The sequence below is a fragment of the Aythya ferina genome (genome assembly GCF_964211825.1).
Source record: "Aythya ferina genome assembly, chromosome: 5".
Classification (NCBI taxonomy): domain Eukaryota; kingdom Metazoa; phylum Chordata; class Aves; order Anseriformes; family Anatidae; genus Aythya; species Aythya ferina.
In genome coordinates this window covers 6,601,642-6,625,727 of record NC_140301.1, presented here as the reverse complement: position 1 = coordinate 6,625,727, position 24,086 = coordinate 6,601,642, and the positions used below count along the sequence as shown (strand labels likewise).

General features: G+C 40.7%; 1 protein-coding gene across 8 annotated transcripts in view; it reads left to right on the top strand.

Annotated features, from left to right (window-relative positions):
* SPON1 (spondin 1) overlaps nt 1-24,086 on the top strand; it is a 398,866-nt gene that overhangs the window by 198,076 nt on the left and 176,704 nt on the right. The window contains exon 1 of one of the 8 annotated variants that reach the window (XM_084521955.1): nt 21,084-21,413. The exons of the other annotated variants lie outside the window; for them this stretch is intronic. Coding sequence (XP_084378081.1) covers nt 21,191-21,413 — 223 coding nt within the window. The 5' untranslated portion in view covers nt 21,084-21,190. Of the gene's footprint in view, nt 1-21,083; nt 21,414-24,086 lie in introns of those variants that run through there. 8 annotated transcript variants of the gene reach the window in all.

The window sequence follows — 24,086 nt, the reverse complement described above, 5'->3', positions numbered from 1 at the left end:
ACATTTGCCTAAAACGCAGATGGAGACTCTCTGCTATATCCTGCTCCGCAGATCATAAGCAGAGATTACGTTGCATTAGGCCTCCATGTTCATTGAGTTCCTGAAATTTTCATTCAGCTTGAGTAATGTTTTTCATAAAAAAGAGTTTTCTTTTTTTCTTTTTTTTTTTAGAATGTAATTGGAATTTGGAATACAACTCTAAAGCAGTAAAATTATCTCAGGGAATTAAATTCTCAGGAAATTAGAAATTACGATAGTGTTCATTTTTTTTCCAGATTTGAATTTGAGATTGGTTTCTCATCTCAGAAACATTAAATAAACCCCAGCATTTGAACACTTGGAGCTGTACTTTGTCTCTACGTTATGTTTTTTGCAAACCCAAATACTGGAAGTTGAAATCCAAATATTTTCTTTGGTTTCTTTGTTCCTTATGCTTTCCTCTTAAGGTGTTATCTAGTTTCAGACTTTTCTCAAGGTTTGCTGAAAGCTCCGGGAGATTGAACAAACTTTCCAGCAGGCCACCCTCCAGCTTTTTGTATGTAAAGAAACTGTTGTCCATTTCTTGTGTTCTACTGTTTCAGTGCGACAAGGAAAAAAATATTTGATCACCTCCTGAATAAATGCCATGACTAGGAGTTGGGAAAATCAAAAGAAAAGTGCTAAACCAGTAGTCAATTTATACCGAGCATGTAATTATAAAATCAGTGTAGGAGTTTAGGTTCTTCCTTGTTCGCTAACGAAAAGACTAGTTAGGAGTTGAATGTAATTAGTGTAGTATTTGTCCCCTATTATTTCAGATGTCAGATATTACCGTGATACTCCACATAAAAATAACAAGATGATGTCAAGAAATCTTATAATACTTTGAGTAACAACTTCTCAAGAAGTGGGATAAGATAGAAGTGATTAATCAAGTTAACTGGATTTATTTTAACTTTTTAACTACTTGGTATCTGTGTACTTAATTGATATGTGCATGGGAAATACTGTGGATCTGGGGAGAGGCGCTAATTTAGCAGACCACTTCTGTTGAAGTTGAACTAAACCACTTGTTCTGCTCTTCTCTGATTGGGGTAGCTGTGAATTAGTGGACAACAGAACACAAATTCCTGGTACCTGGAAGTGATTATTGGGTAGAAGATTTGCTAGCCCTAGAAATGGAATTATTCATATAATAACATCAATCACTAGCAGATAAAATAGTAACACCGCAGTGAAGAGCGGCCGGTTGGAATAAGCCACCAACACTTGAGTGAGAAAAAAACTTATAGAGGTGTGTGAGTCTTCTGTTAGTGGATGCAGTTTCTTGTCTGAAAGTGAAGCCTGCCACATTATGGCAAATGTGTATATATATATATATATATATATATATATATATATATATATATATATATATTTAAAATCCAATTTTATGTATACCTTTAATCATTTCCTGACGATAGGCCAACTTGTACGGTTCAGTCTCCCAGAAGTTTATCTGAACAAAGCCTCCAGAATTTAGTTAATTCCCAGTGCTTGAGCAGGATCTCATTTCTCCAGCTTACGCTGGGTGGCTGCTGGCTGTAGGAACTGAGCTTCGCGTTCCTGAGGGTCAGTGAAAGAAAGCTGTCCCACTACGGCAAAACCTGTGGGCACGGACAGCTCCTGAAGTGGAGGCAGACTGCATTGTATCCAATTATTTCAGAGAAGTGCATGACAAGAAAGAAAATGAATTCATAAATAGCATTTTGAGAGAATGTCCCTTCAAGGGAAAAAATGATGCTTTAGTGTATTTTATAAATAAAATGGATTGTTTGATCTGTACAGCATAGGTGAACGTATATCATGTAAGTGGCTTTGCTCCAAATACACAAGATACTTCAGTTAGTCTGTCTGTCTTTCACATTTTAATGCACTTTTTATGTGATTCTTGGGTGGTATTTTGAGCCCTTGGGTCTATGATCCCAATTTCTTTTTAAAGTATCTGTATAAAGCAGTGGCAGCATGTGCTATGAGCAAAAATCGGAAATCAATACAAATGAGTGTTACTCAACATTACAGCTTGTATTTAATTTATTGGTCTAGATTTTATTTGAACCCAAATAGCTTACTGTGCCATTATTCATTCCGATTCGGAGCAGCTCTATGTTCCTGGTTTGCAGGGGCAGTTTCTTGTAAAAAATATTCTCCTTTCTGAAAGCTGCTGTGAAATAGTAGATGTTAATAAGTGACACAAAATAGACACTGCCATGACTTTTCCTATCAACATTTGGAATGAACGCTACAGAACTGTGCACAACTATCGGTGCCTTTGAGTTTGTATTTTACTTTATGGGAACTCGGAGGGGGAACGACCAATGGTAATGGTTTAAAAAAAAATAATTTCATTAGTGTCTCTGGAATAACTGTCATCGACTCCTGTAGGAGTTGAGTGGGCTCTGAAGCTGTGGTGAGTTTGTCTAAAGCCTGATCTGTGCTCTGAAAATTGATTAACCTTTGCTTTTTCCTGATTATTTTTGTTTTGCCTGTTTGTGATTGGAAGTTCAAGTCCTTAAGTGCTGTGCTATGAAAGGATTTAATCCTGTAGGTATTATGGTCCTGAACAAAACCAAGGGTTGTTCACCCAAATGGTACAGTTAATTTTGCAGACTGTAGGGTCAGGTGAGCTAGAGGAGTGTTCTTTATTGCACCTCTCTCTTGACATCCTTTAATAATGTTATCTCTCTACGTCATACTTTTTACACACATAATCTGATGGAGCCAAGTAATACCCTGCCATCTCACTCTGAGCACAGATCTCCTTAATCACCACGCTACTAGCACCATTTCATTGAACAGATTTCTGTGCAGGGTGAATCAACGCAAAGGGATTCCCACTTCCCCTTTCTGTGACTAAACAAAAGCAGGCCCAAGTGAAAATACTGTGGTGACAGTCTGATAATAAAATACTTTTGCCATTGATTTAAACCCTCACGCATACAGTTATTACTCGTTGAAGTAGATTGCAGTTTTCAAAATATATTTGGTGACTGGGAAAATATAAGTTACGTTGTTCTTGTAGTATCATAAAACTACAAATGGTGACATAGTGAATAAATGCAATCAAAAGTAATAATTCAAAAAAAAAAATACACCATTTATTTAAAACTATGCCCATAATGTTTTGTGAAAGCACTTTCTTCTGAGATAACTTATTGCAATTATGTTTATTTCTAAACCACTATATACAAATTAGCTACTTAATATTATCCCATCTTATTTTTGAAATAATTAGAACACAAAGAAGTCTAAGAGACTTGTCTATGCTTAAACAGCCTGCAAAAAGCCACTATTGAGTTCTTGATAGAGGCTTGAAATTGTGTTTATACAGCCTAAGGAAATACATAGGCAGTATGGGTAGTCTTCTTTGGTTGGTTTGGTTTCATGTTTTTTAACTCTGGATTTTATTTATCAAACACTTCACATGTTTGGAGTTCAGACATACGACAACTGAGTTAGGAGGCTGTTGCTGTATGTACTTAAAAAGGTAAAAAGAAATGTCATTTAATGAAATTGAGATATTGCTAATACTTTCATAAACTCTGCATTGTGAAGTCCATGCTGTTTAGCTGCCTTTTTAAAAATTCCTTTTGACTTCCCTGACATATTTTATTGTTGTGTTTTAATGCTCGTCTATGCCTGAAAACTGCAAAGTTTGGGATGTGTTTCTTCTAGGCTGCTTGAAAGAGAAACAAGTGCCAACCGTTTGGGTTGGAAGCTTTCCTGCATCAATTCCTGCTGGAATTGTAATGTTTTCAGAATCTGTTCCTGCTATTAAGGTTTGTTCATTACTTTGTGTTGTTTCTCATAACCAGCCATCTTTAACAGTGGAGATGCAAGCAGCTGATGAATAGGTGGTAATGACTGAGGATTTTAAGATTCTGTGTATTTTGGCACCAAAGTTACCTTGTGGATTTATCACTGTTTTTATATAGAAACATAAAGTGACAGAGCTGATAAATAATGTACAAAGCTGTGCATTACAACAGAAAGATAAAAACTTACGTCTCCAATTGGTATGCATCATTCTTCTCTTTATCAAATGAATTAATGAACCATCTGCAAGAGTATAGTTAGGCTCACAAATGCCCGTGCGTTATTTCTGCTTAGCTATCACCTGATGTGCATCTTCCAAAAGACATGTTGTGACAGATTGTTTTTGAAAGTCTGAAGTTATAAGGTAAACTTTTTAAAATGAATAAATAAGTCGTCTTCTCTCAATCTAATACAAATAGTTATTTCCCCTACAGAAGTGACTCTGAGCAGACCAGTCACCTCTCCTCTCACCAGGTGACAGACCTGGCAACTCCTGCTGTCAGCTCGCTGTGCAGTGCTGTGGGACGTTCAGCTTGCTGTCCTGCTTTTGGGTGTCTTTCTGTACATTCAGTCATGTTTGTCACACAAACAAGCAGAGAGACCTAGTATTTTTGTAAACTAGAAACGATGACAGCTCTGAGCCTGTGTGTTAGTCTTCCAGGGTTACCTCAGCTGAGTGCAAAGGCAATAACCCAATTCTTTGCCTAGTTACATTCAATACTTTTATTCTGTAGTTTATTATAAATGGCTTTATTAGCGTCTCTTGCTCATACCTTTTGGAACCAAAATATTGCATCCTCTCCAAAATGTTTTTGTTTCTACAACATTTCAGTGTTGTTTTCACATTAGTTATACATTAAACATTCAATGTGCACTTCACATTCTCTTTGCTTGTAAGACTAACAGCTTTAAGATCGCATTCATGTAATTCAGTATTTGCCAACCACTGCAATCCAAAATAAAGCTTCATCCAAAAACTGGCAGAACATTTGTTAGGTAGGAGGGACAATGACAAAAACCTGAAGGAATCTCAACACCTCAACAAGAAGTGAAACAAAGAAGCACAATTCATTAATAAAAAATCTCTTGGTCAGCCATCAAATACCCATCTGCTTTAGACAGGTGTAATCCCAGTTGAACCTTTCCTTGGCAGCATTTCAGGGAAAAGCTCATATGTTCATTATGAGGAAGTTCTCCTGAAAAATATCTTTAGGCCAGGACTGACTGAGGTGTCTTTAACACAGTCTACATGTCGTTTTATATTTTTATTAATGTCAGTCTATGTATTGCAATCAGTTGCATAAAAATCAGAAGAATGCAGATAAAATGCAGGGAGTGATGGTTTGGAGACTGGTTTCTTTCTCCACCAGCTCTGAGTCATAGTTGTTCTCTGCCCTTTAGCTGTTGTCTTTTCTGAAGGAAATGATTTTCCTTAGCATTGGGAACAGCCAGTAGCATGTGCTATCTTTTGGAGCTCAAAAAATTGTGAATATAGATGCTTATCACTTTGCACGTCAAAGGTTTCGAGTGTTCTTCCAGAAAGCAAGGAGCAACCGATAAACAGGAAACTTGACGCAGAGCAGCAGGACGTCTGACATTTAAAGTGGAGAAAGGGGGCTTATATCTGCTGTGTAAATGCTTTCTCAGTTCATTCCTCAGCTTCCAGTTCTTCACAAACTCGGACTCCTGGCGCTCCTTGTGGCGCTGAGGGACGTGGTTCAATGATGGGACTCGGTAGGTCGGGTTGATGCTTGGACTTGATGATCCAGAAGGTCTTTTCCAACCTAGATAGCTCTGATTCCATATAAAGTTCCTTAAAATAACACCACGTTCATTTAGCTTTATAGACATTCACTGTTTTTGTGGGGATAAGTTAAATGCCAGCAGTGGTCTTCTACCTTGCTTGTGTTGCCCGATAGGCCTCATAGTCAAACAAATGAAACATTTACAGAAAAGCCGTAGAAGCCTCATGCTTTCCTGAGGCTTCTATCTCCAAGCAAGCTATTTTTCAGTTATAACAGTGTTTTCCTTCATTTCATAGCTAATTGACCAAAGAGGTCATCAGAAACATGCACATACTGCAAATAGCCCTGAATGTTTAGTTCCAGGACTCACTATTTCTTTGTTTTTAATCATCTTGTTGTTGGTGTCTTCTTTGTTCAATCTACACATTCGTTTTATTTGGCTGTGGCAAAGCCTTCGCAGATCAGTTATAAATATCTTGACCTCTGTATTACCAACTTTGTTCAGAAATCACACATCAGACTTTAAAAGAATATTTTCCGATAGTTTTGAATTTTTGAATGATTGATTTGCAACTGCAGGAGCACCACCCTTTGTTAATTAGCCTGTTATGTGTTGGTAAATAGCATGTGAAATGTTTCTGTCTTTTGGGAAAGATTGCAAATGACAGAAACAAAAATAAAAAAAACCACAACACTACTACTAAATGCTAAGTTTACCGATTTCTTGGTAATTAAATGAACACTTAGACACTAGTGAGCAGCTCCTCTTCTGTCCTGCACTTGCTATAATAATCACCAATATCTTTACCAAAGGAATGTGAAATTTTGTTCTTTTCATAACGGTTTTAAGGCTTCGTGAGTATAAGTGTGCAGAATTTAGCATCTGTCTCAGGTGAAACCAAACACAGGAAAGTGAGATTTAAAAACAACAACAACAAAACAAAACAACAACAAAAAACCCCACCACCAACAGAAGCAAAAGCAGCTAGGTTCTTAATTCTTTCAGGAGATCCTACTGATGTATTCGCAGCTTTAGGCAGTCGATTCTTATCCCGTTATCTTCCACAAGTATGTCACCTTGGACAGTCCTTATAAGAATTTACTTTCCTATTTTTCAGGTTCTACCTCCTTAAGTAGCACCTATAATAAAGCTTTGGATAGCTGTGATTCTTTTTTAAAGGAGTCTTAAAAGGTATTTTAAATGCCAATTCATACTACTTACAGCAACAAACTCCAGGTGCACAGATGCTGGCTACTTACCATGAGCTTACAGTTAGTTTTTTTCAATCAACTACTTCTCTAGAATTTGGGAAGTTAATTTCTGTTGTTTTTTTATTCTGTGGAAATCTAGTTATATTTATATTTTCCTCACTATGGTTCAACAGCAGTAATTGAGCATCCTGCTTTATAGATGTTTTGTATGTGCCTCCGTACCTTGCATGCATTAACTAAATTGCAAGGACTTGCATCTGGTCATAAATTCTTGCAATCAGTACAGCAAAGGAATACTATTAAGAGTTTCCAGTCCAGGCTATAATTTTATGGTTAATTTTCCTACGGAAAAGCGTTTCTAACTGACCAGTTGTCTCTGTCTGTCCCCTGTGATGCAAGATAACTGGCTTTACAAAATGCCTCATGAACCATTTCATTGCAGGAGGGTTTTTTCTCTCTGATCCACAATTATGTTTCAAAACTGTCACCCCTCATCAAATACGATTCAGAATTACCCAGTGCACAATATATTTCTGCTTCAATAATGCAATGTCTTTTTAAAAGCCAGCTTTCCTGTTACAGTGGGAGAATACATAAGATGGTAGGAGTGTTACTGTACTTCCAATTAGGGTAAAACAGACCTAATCAAATAAATCACAAGTCCTTTCATGAATCTCTCTTTATTTCCTAGTACGTTTAGCAAAACTCAAATGAAGCTGTTGAATTGGCACAGTAGGCCTGGCTCTGATGCCTCATCTCAAATATGAGAAAGGTACAACAATTTCTGGAAAGCAAAGCCAGAAAGTGTTTTGAATGCCCAAACTTTCTCCCAACAGAGAGCCTTTTACAGGAGGTAGGTTAGGTTTTGCTTCAGAGATTATTTTTTTTTTTTAAACTCTGCATCTTTGTGCTCTGCTGGGGATTGGTTATAGCTACATTACGTTTATGGAGCCATAGGAGCCTTGTCCTTTGATGAAATGTCAAAGTACTAAAAAAAAAAAAAATAAAAATCTTCACAGTAAAGGAGGTATCTTATGTCATTACGTAAAGTTATTTTCTCAACAATTTTGATGAAATTGGGTTATTGCCATTTTTTAAAAATATGCTGTTTCCATAGTTGTTGTTTGAAATCACATTTGGTGTCATTGCTTTTGTGTACAAATTTACAAAAATCTTTCAAATGCTTTCAGATTTCAAATAATTTCTGGGGATAAGCTAAAAAAGATTTTCTCTTCCAAGTGCTGCATAATTTTGAAAAGCTCTTTCTTGTCTGTCTGGAACTTAGATTCTTGAATCGGTGAGTGTGATCTTTTTCCTTTATTGAGCAGTAGAAAGCAATAACATAGCACTAAGCTGGTAGGGATTTAGTTAGTGACAAACCAGCAGTGGTACTTCTATCTTTGCCATTACATACCTTAATGATTTTTTAAAACCTGCCAAAAGTTTTATGGCCTACCCAGTGCGTTCTTTGCTATAAGGTTTCACAGGATTGTTCCAGTGCTTAAATCCCAGTTATAAATAACACATTTGTCAACAGTTGTATTGTGATTCATCTTTCATAAATGGGGTCCACTATGGAAGTGAGTAGTGACATGCTGTATATTGCTAAGTGAAAGAACATAAAGACTTCCTTATTACAACATGCTAAAACTTCACAGCTTCTAGATTAAAGTTTCAAGTCATTAATAGTATGGTTAAGAATTAGGAGATAATAATAGTGAGTTGTTAGGATATCAAACAAATCTCATTGGACCTGGAAAATATGTAAATGCACTGTTAAAAGACAACAAACTAGACTGCAGTGTGAAAACTACATTTTTCATGCATTTTCTAATTGTTTATTTGTGGATATGCTTACTCCCTTGTAGAACTGCAGCTCATTTAAACTGCAATATTTTAAAATATTTTTTATTTTTAAATTGGATCAGGACTTTCAAGCCTTTGTTGAAATAATTTGGGCATGTGTTATTTTATGACGTCTACTTTACTATTAGCTTGCTTGACTCATAAATGGGGATCAGATCCATAACAATTCTAAAAACTTTGAAGTGCAGCCTAAAATAACTGCTTTAAGTCAGATTTCCATTAACTTTGTTCTGCCTAAAATTCTAAGATGTTTAAGTTGATCGGAACCTCTGTAATTTTTAGTGTTTCATCAGTTATTCTGAAAATATCCAGGTGGATCTGTTTCTGAACAGAACCCTGTTCTTTCCGTACTGAAATTTAAAAAAATATTATATTGTACTAATAACATTGTATGCTTTTTCTCTGAAAAGAATGGTTTGCTGCTGCAGATCACTACTGAATGAATAAGGCATAAACTAATGATTAGCATTTTCCACTGGTGGTGCTTTTCAAAAGTTACCGTGCAATACCCTTACAGAAAACATTTTTGTCATAATTTCTAAGTAAATTCTTCAGGAAAGGATATTGTTGTGGTTTTGACCAACTGTGATCCAAGAATATTTTCTTGAAATAAAATAGGTCTGACCTATTCAAATCCCTTTGAAAGTAAGGGTGAAAACAGTGAATAAAAGATAAATTGTGGGTGAGGCTGGATTTAAAACTGAACAGCAAGTTAGAGACTGATGTACATTAAAGCACTTTTTTCCAGCCTGATATGTACTTTATATGGAGGCCTGTGTCTCTGTACATACATGCTCACCTACGTTTATGTGGTTTTCTGTAACTTATCAATAAAAACATAGCTAATGCAATTACAACATACCATGTTTATGGAAGCACTATCTACTGTGTTAGGATGATAAGAGATGGTCAATGTTTGGATGTTATTTTCATGTACAATGTGATTTCCAAACAGTACAAATTTTTCATGAACCGTTTTCTATTCTTAAAAAAAAAAAAAAAAATCTAAATCAAAATATTTTGAACTGCTGACCTTGTTCTGGTAAGCTCAGTTTCACAATTTAATTATCTCATGTCCTTGCATATAAGAGTGGATTTCTTGTTTTTTATAGACTACCCCTCTCACCCTAATCTTCCTCTGGAATTGCTTTATGGTAAGAAAACCTTGACTTAAAAAAGGGCATTTCCATTTGTTCCTAAGGGAGGATACGGTGTTTATGAGGCGTATCCATTAACATTATATAAAAGAAATTAAAAGTAAATTGAAACACTGTTTTGAAAAATGAGCAGCAAATAGAGCGAAATGCTGGATTGTTCCTAAATCAGATTATTTTCTGAGGACTCGTGTGTGCCCGCATCCTAATCTAGACCCTAGCTGGAACAAATAGAATATCCAGTGGCTTCCTGCAGGATGGAATCTGGTTTTCAGCTGGCTTGCTGGACATGATCATACGCCTCTTTGCTTGTAGAACAGCAAAAGGAGCGCCAGCCCCTAGGGGAATTGTGTTATTCGGAAATAGTGTGTATTCAGGGAGGGAACACTGCCCTTGGATTTAGAGAAGGTGATTCCTGCTGTGTTACTCTTAATTGCCTCATATGAGCACATTCAGTTGCAAATGTTTACTGTTCATTTTTAACATGTTCTTTAGGATAGCTTTGTCCATGTACAAAAGAGCCAACATAGGGTGGAAATTCAGTGTATGGTGTTAAACACCGGGGTTGCTATTGGAATATAACGTATTGGGAGAGTTAGATGCCTCAAAAGATAACTTTGAAAAAAGGTAAGAGGAAGCAAAGTAGATGTTCATAGGAATGGAGAAAAGAAGCCAAGGCATCCCTGCTCTCAGCTAGGCGTGTTGGGCCCCAGGATTTAGAGCTTTCTTCTTCATTCGTGGAACTTGCAAGTTATTTCCTAGACTTTAGGACAATGAGCAGAGTGGTGAGGAAAAGTGGAGAAGTTTCCTTTCAGCTACTAGATGCCCTTTTGGAAGGCAGTTGATTTTAATGCCCTCAGTGTAAAGAGGGAACAGCAAAGCTATGAAATACTTGCGCTGGATGGGAGCACCCTTTCAGCAGCCACCTATTTTTCTGCTTTTCCTTGTTTTCTTGCTGTCTTGGATGACAGAGCAAGGACAGCTCTTGAGTAGTTTGCCATTGTTGTCACTGTGTCAGAGAAAGCCTCAGTTATTTTCTGATGTGGGTTCCTGCAGCTTTCTGAAAGTGCTGGCATAAATGATTTTGGGGTGCCTAGGGAGGTCGCTCCCCTCGTCCCTCCCCTCCACTCACACCGTATGAAGGGCTGAGTGGCAAGGGGAGCATCTCCTCCAGCATCATGGTTTCTGAAACAAAATGAAGCTGCTGGGCTGTGTGTTGAGGCAGGTCAGGAGCTGCCTTCCAAGTTGTCAGTGAGGACTCGATAAAGGGGGCAGTAATTTTGCCAGCTATCCCAGTGAATTGGCTTGTCCCTCAGGCTTAAATTTGTTCCTCTCAGTCAACCTTAATGCTGTTGCAGTTTGGGTTGTTTGGCCGTTTTATGATGCTCTTGTATAGCACTTGAGGCAATCTGTTTCATCTCCACGTGCTACTTCACATCCAGCTTTCACAATAACGTACAGTACTCTGGGCATAAATCTAACTTTTATAACTCAGAGGCCTTTGGAAGCTGTAAATGAACTTCTTGTAAGAACTTTCTTTTTGGCACGTTTTATCTACTCTCTGAAGTTATTGAACCCTTTGATACAAACTTACTGCTTTTGGCCAGTAATGTTTAAAAATTGGGCAATTTTGTTTTTAATGACTGTATTTTTTTTTTTTCTTTAACTTTGTTTTTGGCCATTGAAGTTCACAGTTCTTGAAGACTTTGTTGAAGGGACTGAACCTGTTCTGTGTGCTAGCTGCAGCTATTACAATGAGGTCATACATTTCTTTTATGATGTTCCTGTGAAGTGTGGTACTTGACAAATTCTGTGCGAAATCTGTGCTTCCTTTTCTTGTGTTATGGAAACATAAGATAATCTTGACACAAGCATTGCTCAGTTTTACAATCCTTCACTGTGTTGTGGTTTATGTATGCTGTTGCTTTCTCTCCCAGCATAAGAGTTTATCAGCTGGAGATCCTCTTAGTCAATAGCATGTTCTTCAAGAATACCCATTAATTACTTTGTCATTTTAGATGTTATTATAAAATTTGTTTTTCTAGAAACGAGAACAGGAGGGTTTGAAGACACAGTAGCGGTGTAAAGTAAAACCTTTATTAATAGATGTGTTATCAGAACGAATGAGAGAAATGATAACAAGTAAGTAGCTTGAATGTTGAAAGGAGGCATGCAGCAGATGGGAAAGAGCTGTAAAAGATGGGGGAATAACTATCACAGTGGTGGTACAGCTGAAGGAGGATCAGATGGGCACAATGGAAATCAAACATTAACACATAGTGTTCTGGAGGCACTTGGATAGCCCCCTCAATAATGTGCTTGAACTTGTGGTTTGCCCTGAAGTGGTCAGGCACTTGGACATGGTGATCTTTGTAGGGCCCTTCCAGCTGAACTCTTCTATTTCAAACGAAACGTTCATCTCGGGATGAGCTGAAGCTTCTCAAATTTATTTGGTCTGTTATGAAATAAATGGGAAAAAATGGATTGGGAAGAAATAAGCTCTAGATCAGATAAACAGCAGCTGCATGGTAGCCTAGTTTTAAAGCGTCTTTCGTAATATTGGAGAATGTTTTTGGCTTCTGATGTTTGTGAGATGCTATAGATTTATTATTTTTTAGCTGTTCTGTACTAAAAACATCTATTGTCTCGCTGCCTAAAATTGCAGGGGACTGAACTTAATGATCAAGTAGTTCTCACCAGTTATATGTCCTTCTCCTGGCACAGCTCATCAAGTTTATGGCTTTGCGTTATTCAGTCTGTGGCATTAATTATTTTCTGTCAAATCAATGAAGACTGATTTCCTCAAGTGTTCTGAAGTTCTTGAGTGCATAGCCTGTATGAAAGCTTAACCATTTCGAGTGTTCTTGTGGGAGCTGGAACTTTTCTGAAGGGATGCTACTGCCCATAGATACCTTTGTGTTCCAGTGCTTTTTCCAACCTATGCTTTGCAGTCATCAAGCCTGCTTTTCCTGTGCATTTTACATCTTTGCATTTCTGAAGATTGCAGCCTGATCTAGTGGATGGCATCCCTGCCCATGGCATCAAGGATCACCTAGGTGATCTTTAAGGTCCCTTCTAACCCAAGCAATTCCATGAAACTCCTTCCTATAGTACCAGTTGCTTGCTATCGCTATTGCCTCCATTGTGCATTCTGCCATTCCAACTTGTAGTGCTTAGGACTCTTTAGAGTTCTTTCTCCAAGCTGAAAAAAATATATCCAGGTTAGGAGGATGAAAATCAAGTTAGCTCTATTTGTTATGGTGGTACCTACAATATAAGTGGAAAAATTAATGAATTACTCAGTGTCTGTCCCCAAAGAAACAAATTCCAGAGTGCTATCTACAGTGTCTAAATTTTCTCTTATGATTGATATCTATGTAATCAAATTTCTTTATTTACGATGCTGTCTTACTTCAGGAGTGGCTAATGTGCTACTTCATCTGATGTCTAAGAAAGAACTAATGGATGCAAATAACTACCATAATTATCTAAACTTCAGTAACTTTGTATTCACTTTTTCTGTACTTTGTTACAACTTGGACTGGGATATATATATTAAAAAAGATGATCTAATCAGCTAAAAACTGAACCAAGAAAAAAAAAACAAACCACCCATGCCAGCACTGCCTCCCTTTTTTTGTAGTTGTCTCAAGAACTTGGTTACTTTTCCCTATGTCCATTGGAAAGCTATACATAATCAGAAGGCCTTTGTTAACTTGCAGTTAATACCGTAAGTAGTTTATAGCAATACTAAATAACATAGGTTTGATATATATGTATATATTACTAACAGCAGAAATGTTTTGTTAAAAAAAAAAAAGTCAATATAAAACCAGTATCTTTGGACACTTATGACCTAGCCTTGACTTTCGTAACTAGTAGTGCACAGAAACGGCAAAAATCATAAGTTAAAAGGGGATAGGTACTAAATTTGGTGTTATGGGATATTTTGCTTTGGGCAGGAGAAGGCAGGATATCTAGTAGTCCAATAAATCCCTACCAGACTGCTGGCGTGATTGAGAGAAGGAGTAAGGGAGGAGACATAGGTTTCATAAATGTGTTTGATACTAGGCTTTTCGAGGGTGGGGTTGGACGTGTTTACATAGTTTAGTGTTGGAAATTTCTCTTAATAATTCTTGTGATTCACATAGAAGTATTGCAAATGGATCTGTCGGCTTACAGAGCGGAAGCCTGGAGACTGGTCGGACTTCCATTGACAGCTCAGCTAAAAGATGTGACCTGTGCCACTGATTCTGAAATAGTAATTTGTTGGTCAATTGCTCACCATCATTGTGCGTGTAGTTACTGATGGTTTGCTTCTCAAAGAAAGTGATCTATTCTCCCAGTGCAGCCGGCGAACCTCTTGAGGGCGATCTGTAAAGGACAAAATACCCAGCTGCCATTTCTCAACATTCCCCAGGAAACAATCTCTGTGTCTTTTGATCTCTCTGTTTTTATCATCAAGGTAAACTTGCAAAATGCTTTCCAAAGCTGAGCCTGCAAACTCAGATGCAGCACTCTATGGGGCAGTAAAAACCAGTAGCTCAGTGGAGACATTGGTTTATGGCATGCTTAGGTGTTTCTTCCCCACACTAACTTCTGTTTATACTGTAGGCTATAAAATGGTGGTTGTTTTTTTCTACCTACTCATCACCCTCCTTCTTTTTGCCTCCTCCTTTTCACATTTGCTTTCCTTCACAGTCACCAATTTCCCTTCTTCACAGACTGCCTAGTGAATGGGTAGCTAACTAAACTCTGAGAAATTGTTGTGAACATGTATTTAGCTTTGAAATATGGATTTATTTTTTTTTCCTTTTCAGACCTGCAGAAGGGCTGGTATGCTTGAAAGCATGTCCGTGTTCTTCAAGTATACCAGCTGGTCTGGCAAAAGGTATTTCCTCCTCCCACAAACCTTGCTTGGCATTACCAGCTTGCAATTTTAACCTCATGCTGACAATCAAAATATGATGGTGTCCACAGAGCATGCAATGAAACACATTGAGAGCATAGTACCTTTACCTAGTTGGTCTTCTATGTATTTACCAATTAAGAAATGTTAATGATTAAGATGTTTCTTTATATGTATGAATGTACATATTTGAAAAATTTTCATATACATATTCTTTACTCACTTGGTGTCAGACAGTGTAGGTTCCTATCTAAATTGCTGCAAAACGTCCTTTGTTTAAAAAAAAAAAAAAAAAGCTCTGTAAACCTTTGAAAGATTTCCTGAGGCTCCTTTAATAGTTGAACTATGAGTCAGAGGTTTAAGAAACAGTGTTGAAAAACTGCTGTTTCTTTCTGATACCCCCAAGTGCAAAATCCCTGTGTAGAGATCTTGTGGATAGTGACTATCTGCTCTTCATTTGAAGGCCTAGTGGCCCACAGGTGTATCTGGCAATACTTGACATAATCATGAATTGCACAAATACAGGGCAAGAAAACTTTCTGAAAAATCTGTCGGTGACCAAAACCTGTTTTGAAACCATGCTCTAACACTTGTAGAGCTTTAACCATTTCATAATACATAGTAATAGCCATTGTTAAGTTTTGCTTTCTGTCTGTGGATCTTGGTGCTTTGCAGAGAAATTAATCTGCTGCCCTGATAGGGAACTGAGCTCCCGGGATGTGGTGAGCCCAGGTTCAGCCCAGCTGTTGAGTGGCAGAATGAATTCTGAATTGCAGGTCCCTGCTCTCAGTCCCACCCTCGCAAGGTGGCCACACGCTCTCCTCCGTCTTTGTTGCTGGCACCATATGAACACCGCCACCCTGAGAATTCATTCTACTTCCAAATATTCAGTATTCAGCCCAGTGCAAATTGAAGTCACTGATTTGGATTTCCAGGGAAAAAAAGGTTTTGTAATGGATGTGCCACCAGTCTGTAAGCTGCAGTGGTGCTGCAGCTGGTGATCAGAGGTTCAGGTAAACCTGCCATCTAATAACAGATGAAAAAAACACACATTAGTCCAACAAGTTCCAGTAAATATTTTCTTTAAAAGGAAGAACTGAATCCAGCAGGAGAAAGGAGAAAATAGACAAAACAAACTCATGGCAAGCAGCAGGAAGTCGTCGTTAAAAACTTGCTTTGGGAGATGATGCTATTTTGAAAACATACTGGTGTGCTTGAATTGTAGTGTCAGCCTGCAAACGTGTCAGTGAGTTAACTGGTGGCATCACCTTATTTCTTTTTCGTTCTGTCGTCTTCTGTCTTTATTCATGATCAGTACCAGAAATCCCAAATAAGTTTTTCTTCTCCCTGTTGTGTGTGTATGTGTTTCTGACAAAGATGTAATTCTTGGTTTTGGTCTTTTGTTGAATTGAAGGTTTGTTGAATTGAAAGTTGATTGAAGCTTTAATCACTATATCACTATAAAAATGCTGGAGGATTGGTTGAATAAATGGTAGGAAGGCATAGAGCTTGGTGAGCGTTTTTTTTACATGATTTGTCCAGATATAAACCAATCATTTTCTTTTACTGCCTAAGTTGTCTTTTATATTCTTTCTGAAAACATGCGCAGCCTGGGAATTGGTCAGAAAAGGAGTTTCTATCTATGCAACGTTGAATTTGCATTAATATTTGCCCTGATTTTTTTTTTTTTTCCTAGCAACACTGAAAGTTCCTTACAACTTTGAGAGTTCAGCTACTGCAGAAACAGGAGCTTTATCGTGTGCCTCAGAGGAATAAAAATGCAGGGTGAACGTGTCAAAGCAATAGCCAGTCTACAGGGGTTGAGCAACTGAAGAACTAAAATATGGTGGTATTTTTTGCGTGTTTGTTGTTTTGTAGCTTAGTTTGGAAAGAACACAGATAAACTTAGTCTCTTTTCTTTTTTTTAAGCAGAGCCATGCCAAAAAGCCCCTGAACACTGTGGTGGTGGGGTGGCAGCGGTGGGCTGATGCCCTGATGAAGACCAGGGGACAAGTTCCCTCCTCCTCGCGGCAGGGGAGGGTGCTGAGCACGGAGCTCCCAAAGGCAGCCATGGGTGAGGGGGGTGGCAGTCAGGTGTAGCTGGAAGAGATTCAGTCTGAAAATTGTTGGTGCTCCAAGTTTGCAGCAGCAAACTTCTTAGGGGTAAATGAAGCTGTGTGGTGGGTTTGCAGAACCTGTCTCTGTTTAGTTTACTCTTGGGAGTTCTCTGGGATTCCCAAGATAGCTCTTGAGACTCGTTGTGTGGGAAAAAGGAAGAGATTTTTAAGAACATATTTACTGTCTGGTATGGGAAGGAATCCTGAGTTTAAATATTCCAAGAAGCCTGGGTCTTGCTGTAGCAAACCTCCCCAAAATAGCCATTGTGTGGAGGATGAGTTTCTGTCAACATTTAATCTTGAGAGGTCCATTCAAAAGCAGCTTTGTTTTAAATCCTGTTCTGCCCGTGTTACCAAGGTGCTAGCAAGACTTTTCTAGCTTTTTTGCAGCCTTGGTGCAATTTCAAACCCATGTGTTGTCCCCTAGTTTTTGCCACATTTAAGCCCAAAAAAAGCCTGAACTGTGCTTTTCTTTCTCTCTCCATTTCTCTCAGCATCGCAGTGTTTCTCTAATAATATATATGACGCTATTCTCATCATGTCAGGATCCAAATATTTCTATGAAATGTATTAGAAATTGTATTGTCAGTGTAAAAATATGCTGCTGACATGCACGGCTAAACAGGCAAATGTAATTGAGCTACTGGGAAGTTTAATATTGGAGAGGCATTGTATTGACTGACAGTAGTATAAATGGTGAGCAGCCCTCTGCAAACATTTGCTGTCATTACTCTTCACTTCGTGGATTCCTAGGAGAAAGGAAGTTGAGAACAGTGCCACAGAGCTGTAAGAAATCATCTTAAGTGTCTCCCAAGCCATTTTCTTTGTCTAATAGGATAACAGATTTCGCCAGATCTCTTTCTAAACAGGCTTCTAAGACAGCACAGGCCAATCGGCATTAGAAAAGCCCTGATCTTGCTGCCAACAGAGGGGAATTTTAGTAGCAAGGGGAATATTCCTCCATCTAAACTAGTAGAGGAAGATTCCATTTTGTTCAAGAAAAAATGAATGTGGCTGCTGGAGGGGGAAGAGATGGAAATGCAAATGAGGGTAATTGATCTGTATTAAGACAAAGATCTGAAAATGGGATAGGGACATTTGAAATGGCAATCCTCGAATTCCCTGCTTACGTTCCTAGTCACCGAAGATTTTACTGCAGGCTGTTTTGCAGTGTTACTTGCTAGTCATCTGATGCACTCTTCTTTTGCCAGAGCAGCAGCATCCTCCGTCCTGATGGTAATGAGCAACCAAACATCTGTCTCAGAGGAAAGGGTCTTTGGGGGGCTGTCATCAACCTACCTGTCCTAATTTGGTGGCAGCTTTCAGAATGCACTTACTGCAAGCTTCCAGCAGTAGCTGAGCACCTAAACAGCTATTGATCCCAATGTAATGAACGTCTTCTGAGGAAGATGCAGCACCCCAGATCTCAGTCTCCAGGAAATGCCTGTAATTGAGAGGGCACACTCGCTTTCCCTTCTCTCTGGCCATTCGTTTGATCTTTGGTTCAAATTTAGAAATCTGACATTTCCATGAGGGACTTGCTCAGAAGGCTTACAACTTCACGGTGAGAGGCTTCCTGACAGGTTAGACACGAGGCTTTGAACAGCAGCAAGCCAAGCACAGAATTGAAACCTGTCTCTCTAATACCCTAATTGAGTACTATAATTACCAGCGCTTGTGTAAAAGAGGAGGCATCGTTCTTGTCAGTCAACTTTTGGAAGATTTATCCCTCTGTTGTTATCACTATGTACGGGTGAGTCCTAGCGCCCAGTAAGGCTATTGAGCAGCCGATGACCAAGAGACTTAAGGTGCCTGTCACCCTGATGGTTTTAATTAGCTGCTTTTGGAGGCTCTCTGAACAGACTGCTGTGAGGGGTACAGTCATTTTTTAATCGGTATGGACATTTACCTGAAGCCCCTTTGCTTCGGGTGCTAGGGGCCTTAAAGTCAAGTGTTGCATAGACAGCTATTACATTGCACATCTTGCCTTGCGGATACTTCCTGAGACTTCGCATAGCTATTTGAAAGCGTAGAAGCAGAAGGTGGGGAAGAAGGAAAATTTAAAACACCACCTACGATATCTTCCAGTCAATGCAGGGATGTTCTGCAGTAGTTAGTGCAGTCCCCTAAAATCTCATTTTAAAATGAGCTTCTTATCAGAAGCAGCAAAAGGTAAGGAAGACGGCAGCTCTTGTGTTTTTGTTTGTGAGGAAAGCCTGCTGTTGGGGCGGGGGGAAGGAGCTTTCTCCAACCATGTCGGCTCCATCAAATGCGATATTACCCCAGTAATGATTGTTATGCCTAACAGTCATGAACAGCAACTTTATTCATCCCAGAAAGTGCACAAAGAGAAGCAGCACTGCAGTCTCTAAGATACGAAGCTTTCTCTGTTAAATTTGCCATGGATGGTCGGATTCATCAGTTTGCGTGTGTCTTTGACTGGTACATCATGCTGGATGCTTTAGGCAAACACACACTAATTAGTAGAACAAATAGAAAACCCTGAGGATGCCCGTGCTTAATGACATCGCCCATATTCTAAAAACGTCTCGGCAACAAATTACTCATTTCATGGCTGTAGGCAGTGCAAGTTAATTTATCTGTATCAGTTGCTAAGTTGAAGCATTCCCTCTTAACAAGACACTGTATTGTACCTTTCCAGGAAACTTTCCAACGCTTTAACTTTTCAACAAAAAATTAGCTTTGAAACAAAAAAGAAAGAAGCTGGAAGAAATGTGTCAGACCAATTCAGGGAGGAAGAAAAGTGGCAGATACAGGATGTGTTGTAAGATGAAGAGTTAATAGATGCTGAGGAATTAGTTAACTGTTAGTTTGATGCTATGTGAAAACAAAAAAAAAAAAGCCGTGGAGGTGACTTGAAATCCTTGGAGGAGCTGAGTGAGAGCCCAGAACTCTGGCTCCAAACAGCGGTGGATTGTGCAGGAATGTGTGCAGTGCCTGCTGTGAACGCTTCGGTCAGGTAATTCTTTTGCTGAGATTGATTGAAAAGCAAATGAGAAGCCAAGGATCGAGAATGAAGCAAGTTAGGTGCCTTACGCCAGTATGGTTTTAGTTGTTTTGTCAGTCTCAGTTGCATCTTGTTTTTTTTTTTTTTTTTTTTTTTTTTTTTTTTAACTGATGAAGTTGACTGAGGAACCTGGCTAAAGCAGACCCAGTTCTTATCAAACAAGTGAGCTCAATATAGCTGTCAAGGAGGAACCCAGATAGCAAAAGCAGCCAATATTATTGCTCTGAAGGCGATGGGTGAAGTACCCCCCTTGTACTTGTGGGTTGGGCAGGAGGGGACAGTGAAGGGAAAGGGTTGAGCGGGGGCAGGCGACCTGGCAGATTACATGGGAAAGCCAGGATTGGTGTTTCAAAGTGATATCGAAGTGATGAGAGGAGCAGAAAAAGGAAGTTGTGCTGTAAAGAGCCTTTATCCTCCTTCCTCCTGTAGCTGAACCCTTCTCTCATCTCATCCTAAACTGAAAATCTCATCCAGCTCTTAACACTGAGCGTGTGTTTTGAGGCTGTGCTGGTTTATATTCTTTATAAATATGCTTTACCCTGTAGAGGAGCTTGCAGTAGCAAGCTCTTAAAGCAAACCATTCAGCATCCTCCCACAGCCCTCGGTGGAGAGCTGCCTGTATTTGGGCAACAGCACCGAGCTTGGTGCCCTCCTGCAGCCCTCAGCACGCCGGGGGTGCGGGGACCCTATGGCCTAGGCTCCCCATTCTCCCTGCTGCTGGGAACTTTTGGGCATCCAGGCAAGTCGCTCGGCGTCCTTGCAGCTCAGAGCTTGGCCTCGATGCTCCTGAGGTCTCTTGCAGCCCTGTGGTTCTGTGATTAAGCGGGAGCGGCGCTGCCCTCTCGCTGCGGGTGGCTGCCGGGGGTCCTGCCGTGCGGGTGCGCCAGCAGCCCAGCCGTGCCCGGGCGCCCCGGGGCTGCTCCCCGGCTCCTTTCAGGCGCTGCCGTTCGCGATGTTGCCCCTGCTGGGAGGCAGGCGAGGGCCGGGGGGGGTGCAGCCGGGACCATCCCCGGCCCCGTCCCCCTCCCTCTGCCCGGCTGCGGCCGCAGCATCCCCGCGGGCGGGCACCACCCCGCCGCCAGCCCCGCGCCGGGATCTGGGCAGCATCAGGCTGTGATCCCCTCCTCCCCTCCCTCCCCGCCTCCCTTCCCTTCCCCTCCCCTCCCCTCCCTTCTCTCTCCTCCGGCTCTGCCCTCCCCTCCTTCCCCTCCCTCTCTCCCCGCAGCCGCCCAGCCCGGTCCCTGCGCGCCCGCAGCCTCCTGCCGGGGGCCGGCGCTGCCCGAGCCGTGCCGAGCCGGGGGCAGAAGTTGCGCGGAGCCCCCAGGATGGGAGCCCGGCTGCAGCCCCTGGCCCTGCGGCTGCTGGCGCTGACGGTCCCCTTGGTGGCGAAGGGCTTCTCGGACGAAACCCTGGAGAAAGCCGCGAAATCCGAGGGATACTGCAGCCGGATCCTGCGAGCCCAAGGCACCCGGAGGGAAGGGTACAATGAATTTAGCCTCAGGGTGGAGGGCGATCCCGAATTTTACAAGCCTGGGAACAGTTACCGGGGTAAGTTGGCCGTCCTTTCCTTCCCACAGCAGCGGCGCGGTCAGGACAAGTGTCCCCAAAACTACAGCGGGGCTCTCCGTGCCCCTCACCTCCCTGTCCCTGCTGGAGCGCGTGTGGCTGTGTGGGTGAAGGCAGGGTAAGGTGCTCCCACGCACTGCTTTATCGGGGATGCTTTCCTGACAAGTGAGAGCGAGTTGGATTTCACGGTGTCACTTTACTCCTAAGCACGAACTCAGCATTAAGAGGATTTTCCTTCCTTTTATGAATTCTCTCTGCCGGCTCGGCTCAGCGTTACAAGTTGACGTGATACAAAACGCGCTCGCTCTTTCCCTCTTTCACCGACTTCTGTAGGATTTCTTCCTCCCCCTTTAAACCTAGCGCAGCGAGTAGCAGCTTCAGCATCCAGCAGCAAGGAGAGGAAACTCGGAGCTGGTCGGTCTTGCCCTGAAATATGAATGTTAATATAATGAGTTAGCATATGGGCAAACAGTGATGCAGCATGCTGCCAACTTCCCACATTTTGCACTTCTGTTTACCTCCCCCCCTTCTTTTTTTTTTTTTTTTTTTTTTTCCTGGGGTAAAGAACAGATGGTTCAAACAGGAAAGAGGCAGAGGAGATGGTGCTAATGACCACTGTAAATAAGAGATGGAGGCATTCATTCTCTGCTGAACGCTTCACATACAATCCTTGAAATTAACTTCCAAAGCACTCTTCAGCATCTTTTTCTAATTAATAGATAAAGGCAGTTTTTGGTCACTTTTCCTGCCTCACTACACAGTCCCTTTGGAAGCAAACCTTCATGGAATACACTGTCACCTTTGTATTTTAAAAGTGCTTTGAAAATAAATTGGACTTTTATTTTTATTTTATGTACTTTACCCTATCTCTTCTATAGGCAAAATGAATGGGTTCTTGGGGAAATCATCACTTTGGAAAAACAGTTTTGAGTGTTTCTTCTAAGTATTTCTCCTGACCTTCCTTGGAGTCAGTGTAAAGAGCAACATTTTCCCATTGCACGAACATGGGAGTCTTAGGGCAGATGGGGAGAAAAAAAAAAGTCTACACATCATGTTCTCTTAAAGAATGGAAAAAAATCTCTGCTGCATTGATTAACCTGTTTTGAGTACCAGGCTGTAGCTTTGTGGGATTTGTGATAAAGTTTTTTCTCGATAACTGACATTTGAGCGTGGTGTGAGGAAATGTGCATTGCCCATCAGTCGGTTAACCGGTACAGTTAGCCTAACCCTAACCTAGGCGTTAGGATTAGTACCAGGAGTCTGAAAGACACCATGTTGCACGTCTACCAAGCAGGATAAAGAGAAGTAAATGTCAAGTTCCTCAACAGTGACAAATACGTGAATGTTCTGCAGAAGTTTGGGAGTTTACTTCTGTGAAAGTATTACTGGATATTTAGAGGCACCTGCCAAAGAAGTTTCTATTACATGGAAATGTAGGGGCAAAGAAAGCCCCCAGTGGATTAGAATTAATTTTGTGGACATGCTAGATCTTGATGTTAGGAGCTCAATCAATAATCACATTAGCGTATTGTAGTGTCTTAGAAATGGGAAAATTACAACTAATGATAAAAATTGAAAATGTAGACCAAAACACTTGGTTTTGATCTTAAGCTTATGTGCCACCTGAATACTTTATCTGAACGGTCCTTTAAGGACATTTTATGGAGGGTTGGAAGAACATAAGTAAATGTTAGCCTAATATATCCATTATCTGTGACAATAGCAGCACCATGGAATGTTTTTAAGAGCTCATTTTTGAAGGAAACTCTGTGTTACAACTGGAACTATGCTACTGTTTTATACAAAGGTTAGAAAATCTAACTAACAATTAAAAACGTGGGGTTATAGCACATCTATAGGGGTTTTAGCTGTAAATTGCTAGATGGCCTACGCTGCAGAGGATTTGCACAACCTCAGTTGAGTTGGAGCCAAAGCCGCCTGTTTCCATGGCCCCTGTCTCGTTTAATTCAATCTGGATCCTTGGCACGTTTCCTAGTGGGCTCCTGGAATAAACGAGTATTTATGCAAGGTGGATAACGCGGGGACTCACTCTACATACAAATCCCATCCGCCACTACCCCAGCGGTGTGGAGGCGTCCAGCGATGTTTGTTACTCCAGATCGCTGCCCGACGTGCCTTCTGCCTCAGGCCTTGGAGCTGTGGTGATGGGAAGAGCTGCAGCGCTCCAGTGGTTGCAGTCATCCTCATTTCCTCCCTCAGGTGTAATGCAGGAGCAATGGCTCTGGGTCTTGTGGCTCCCCCATGGGGCACAGACGTTTCTGACATCTTATTTCAGGCTCTTGGTGCTGTGGCCTTTCTCTGCCTGGTCCTTCAGCTTGCAGTGTCGCTTCCTTCCCTGGGGAGCAGACAGAAATGCGTGTGGGAAGCTGGTCTCCCACTGGTACCAGGCTTGTTTGTGGGCACACCACCCTGGGGCACGGTCCCCTCTCCCTGCTGCTCAAGTTGGGCCCGAGGTAGCCCAAAACACATGGTTTTTCCCCTTCCTCCCAGGGGAAGGCACAGACAGCCCTGAAGTTTAATTCAGTGGTACCGGATAATTGTCCTTGAAACTAATCAGTCTTAGCTCTATCGATCTGTAGATGGTTAATTTTGCATGAGCTTTCCAGGAAAAACGAGTTAAGTTTCAACCTCTTA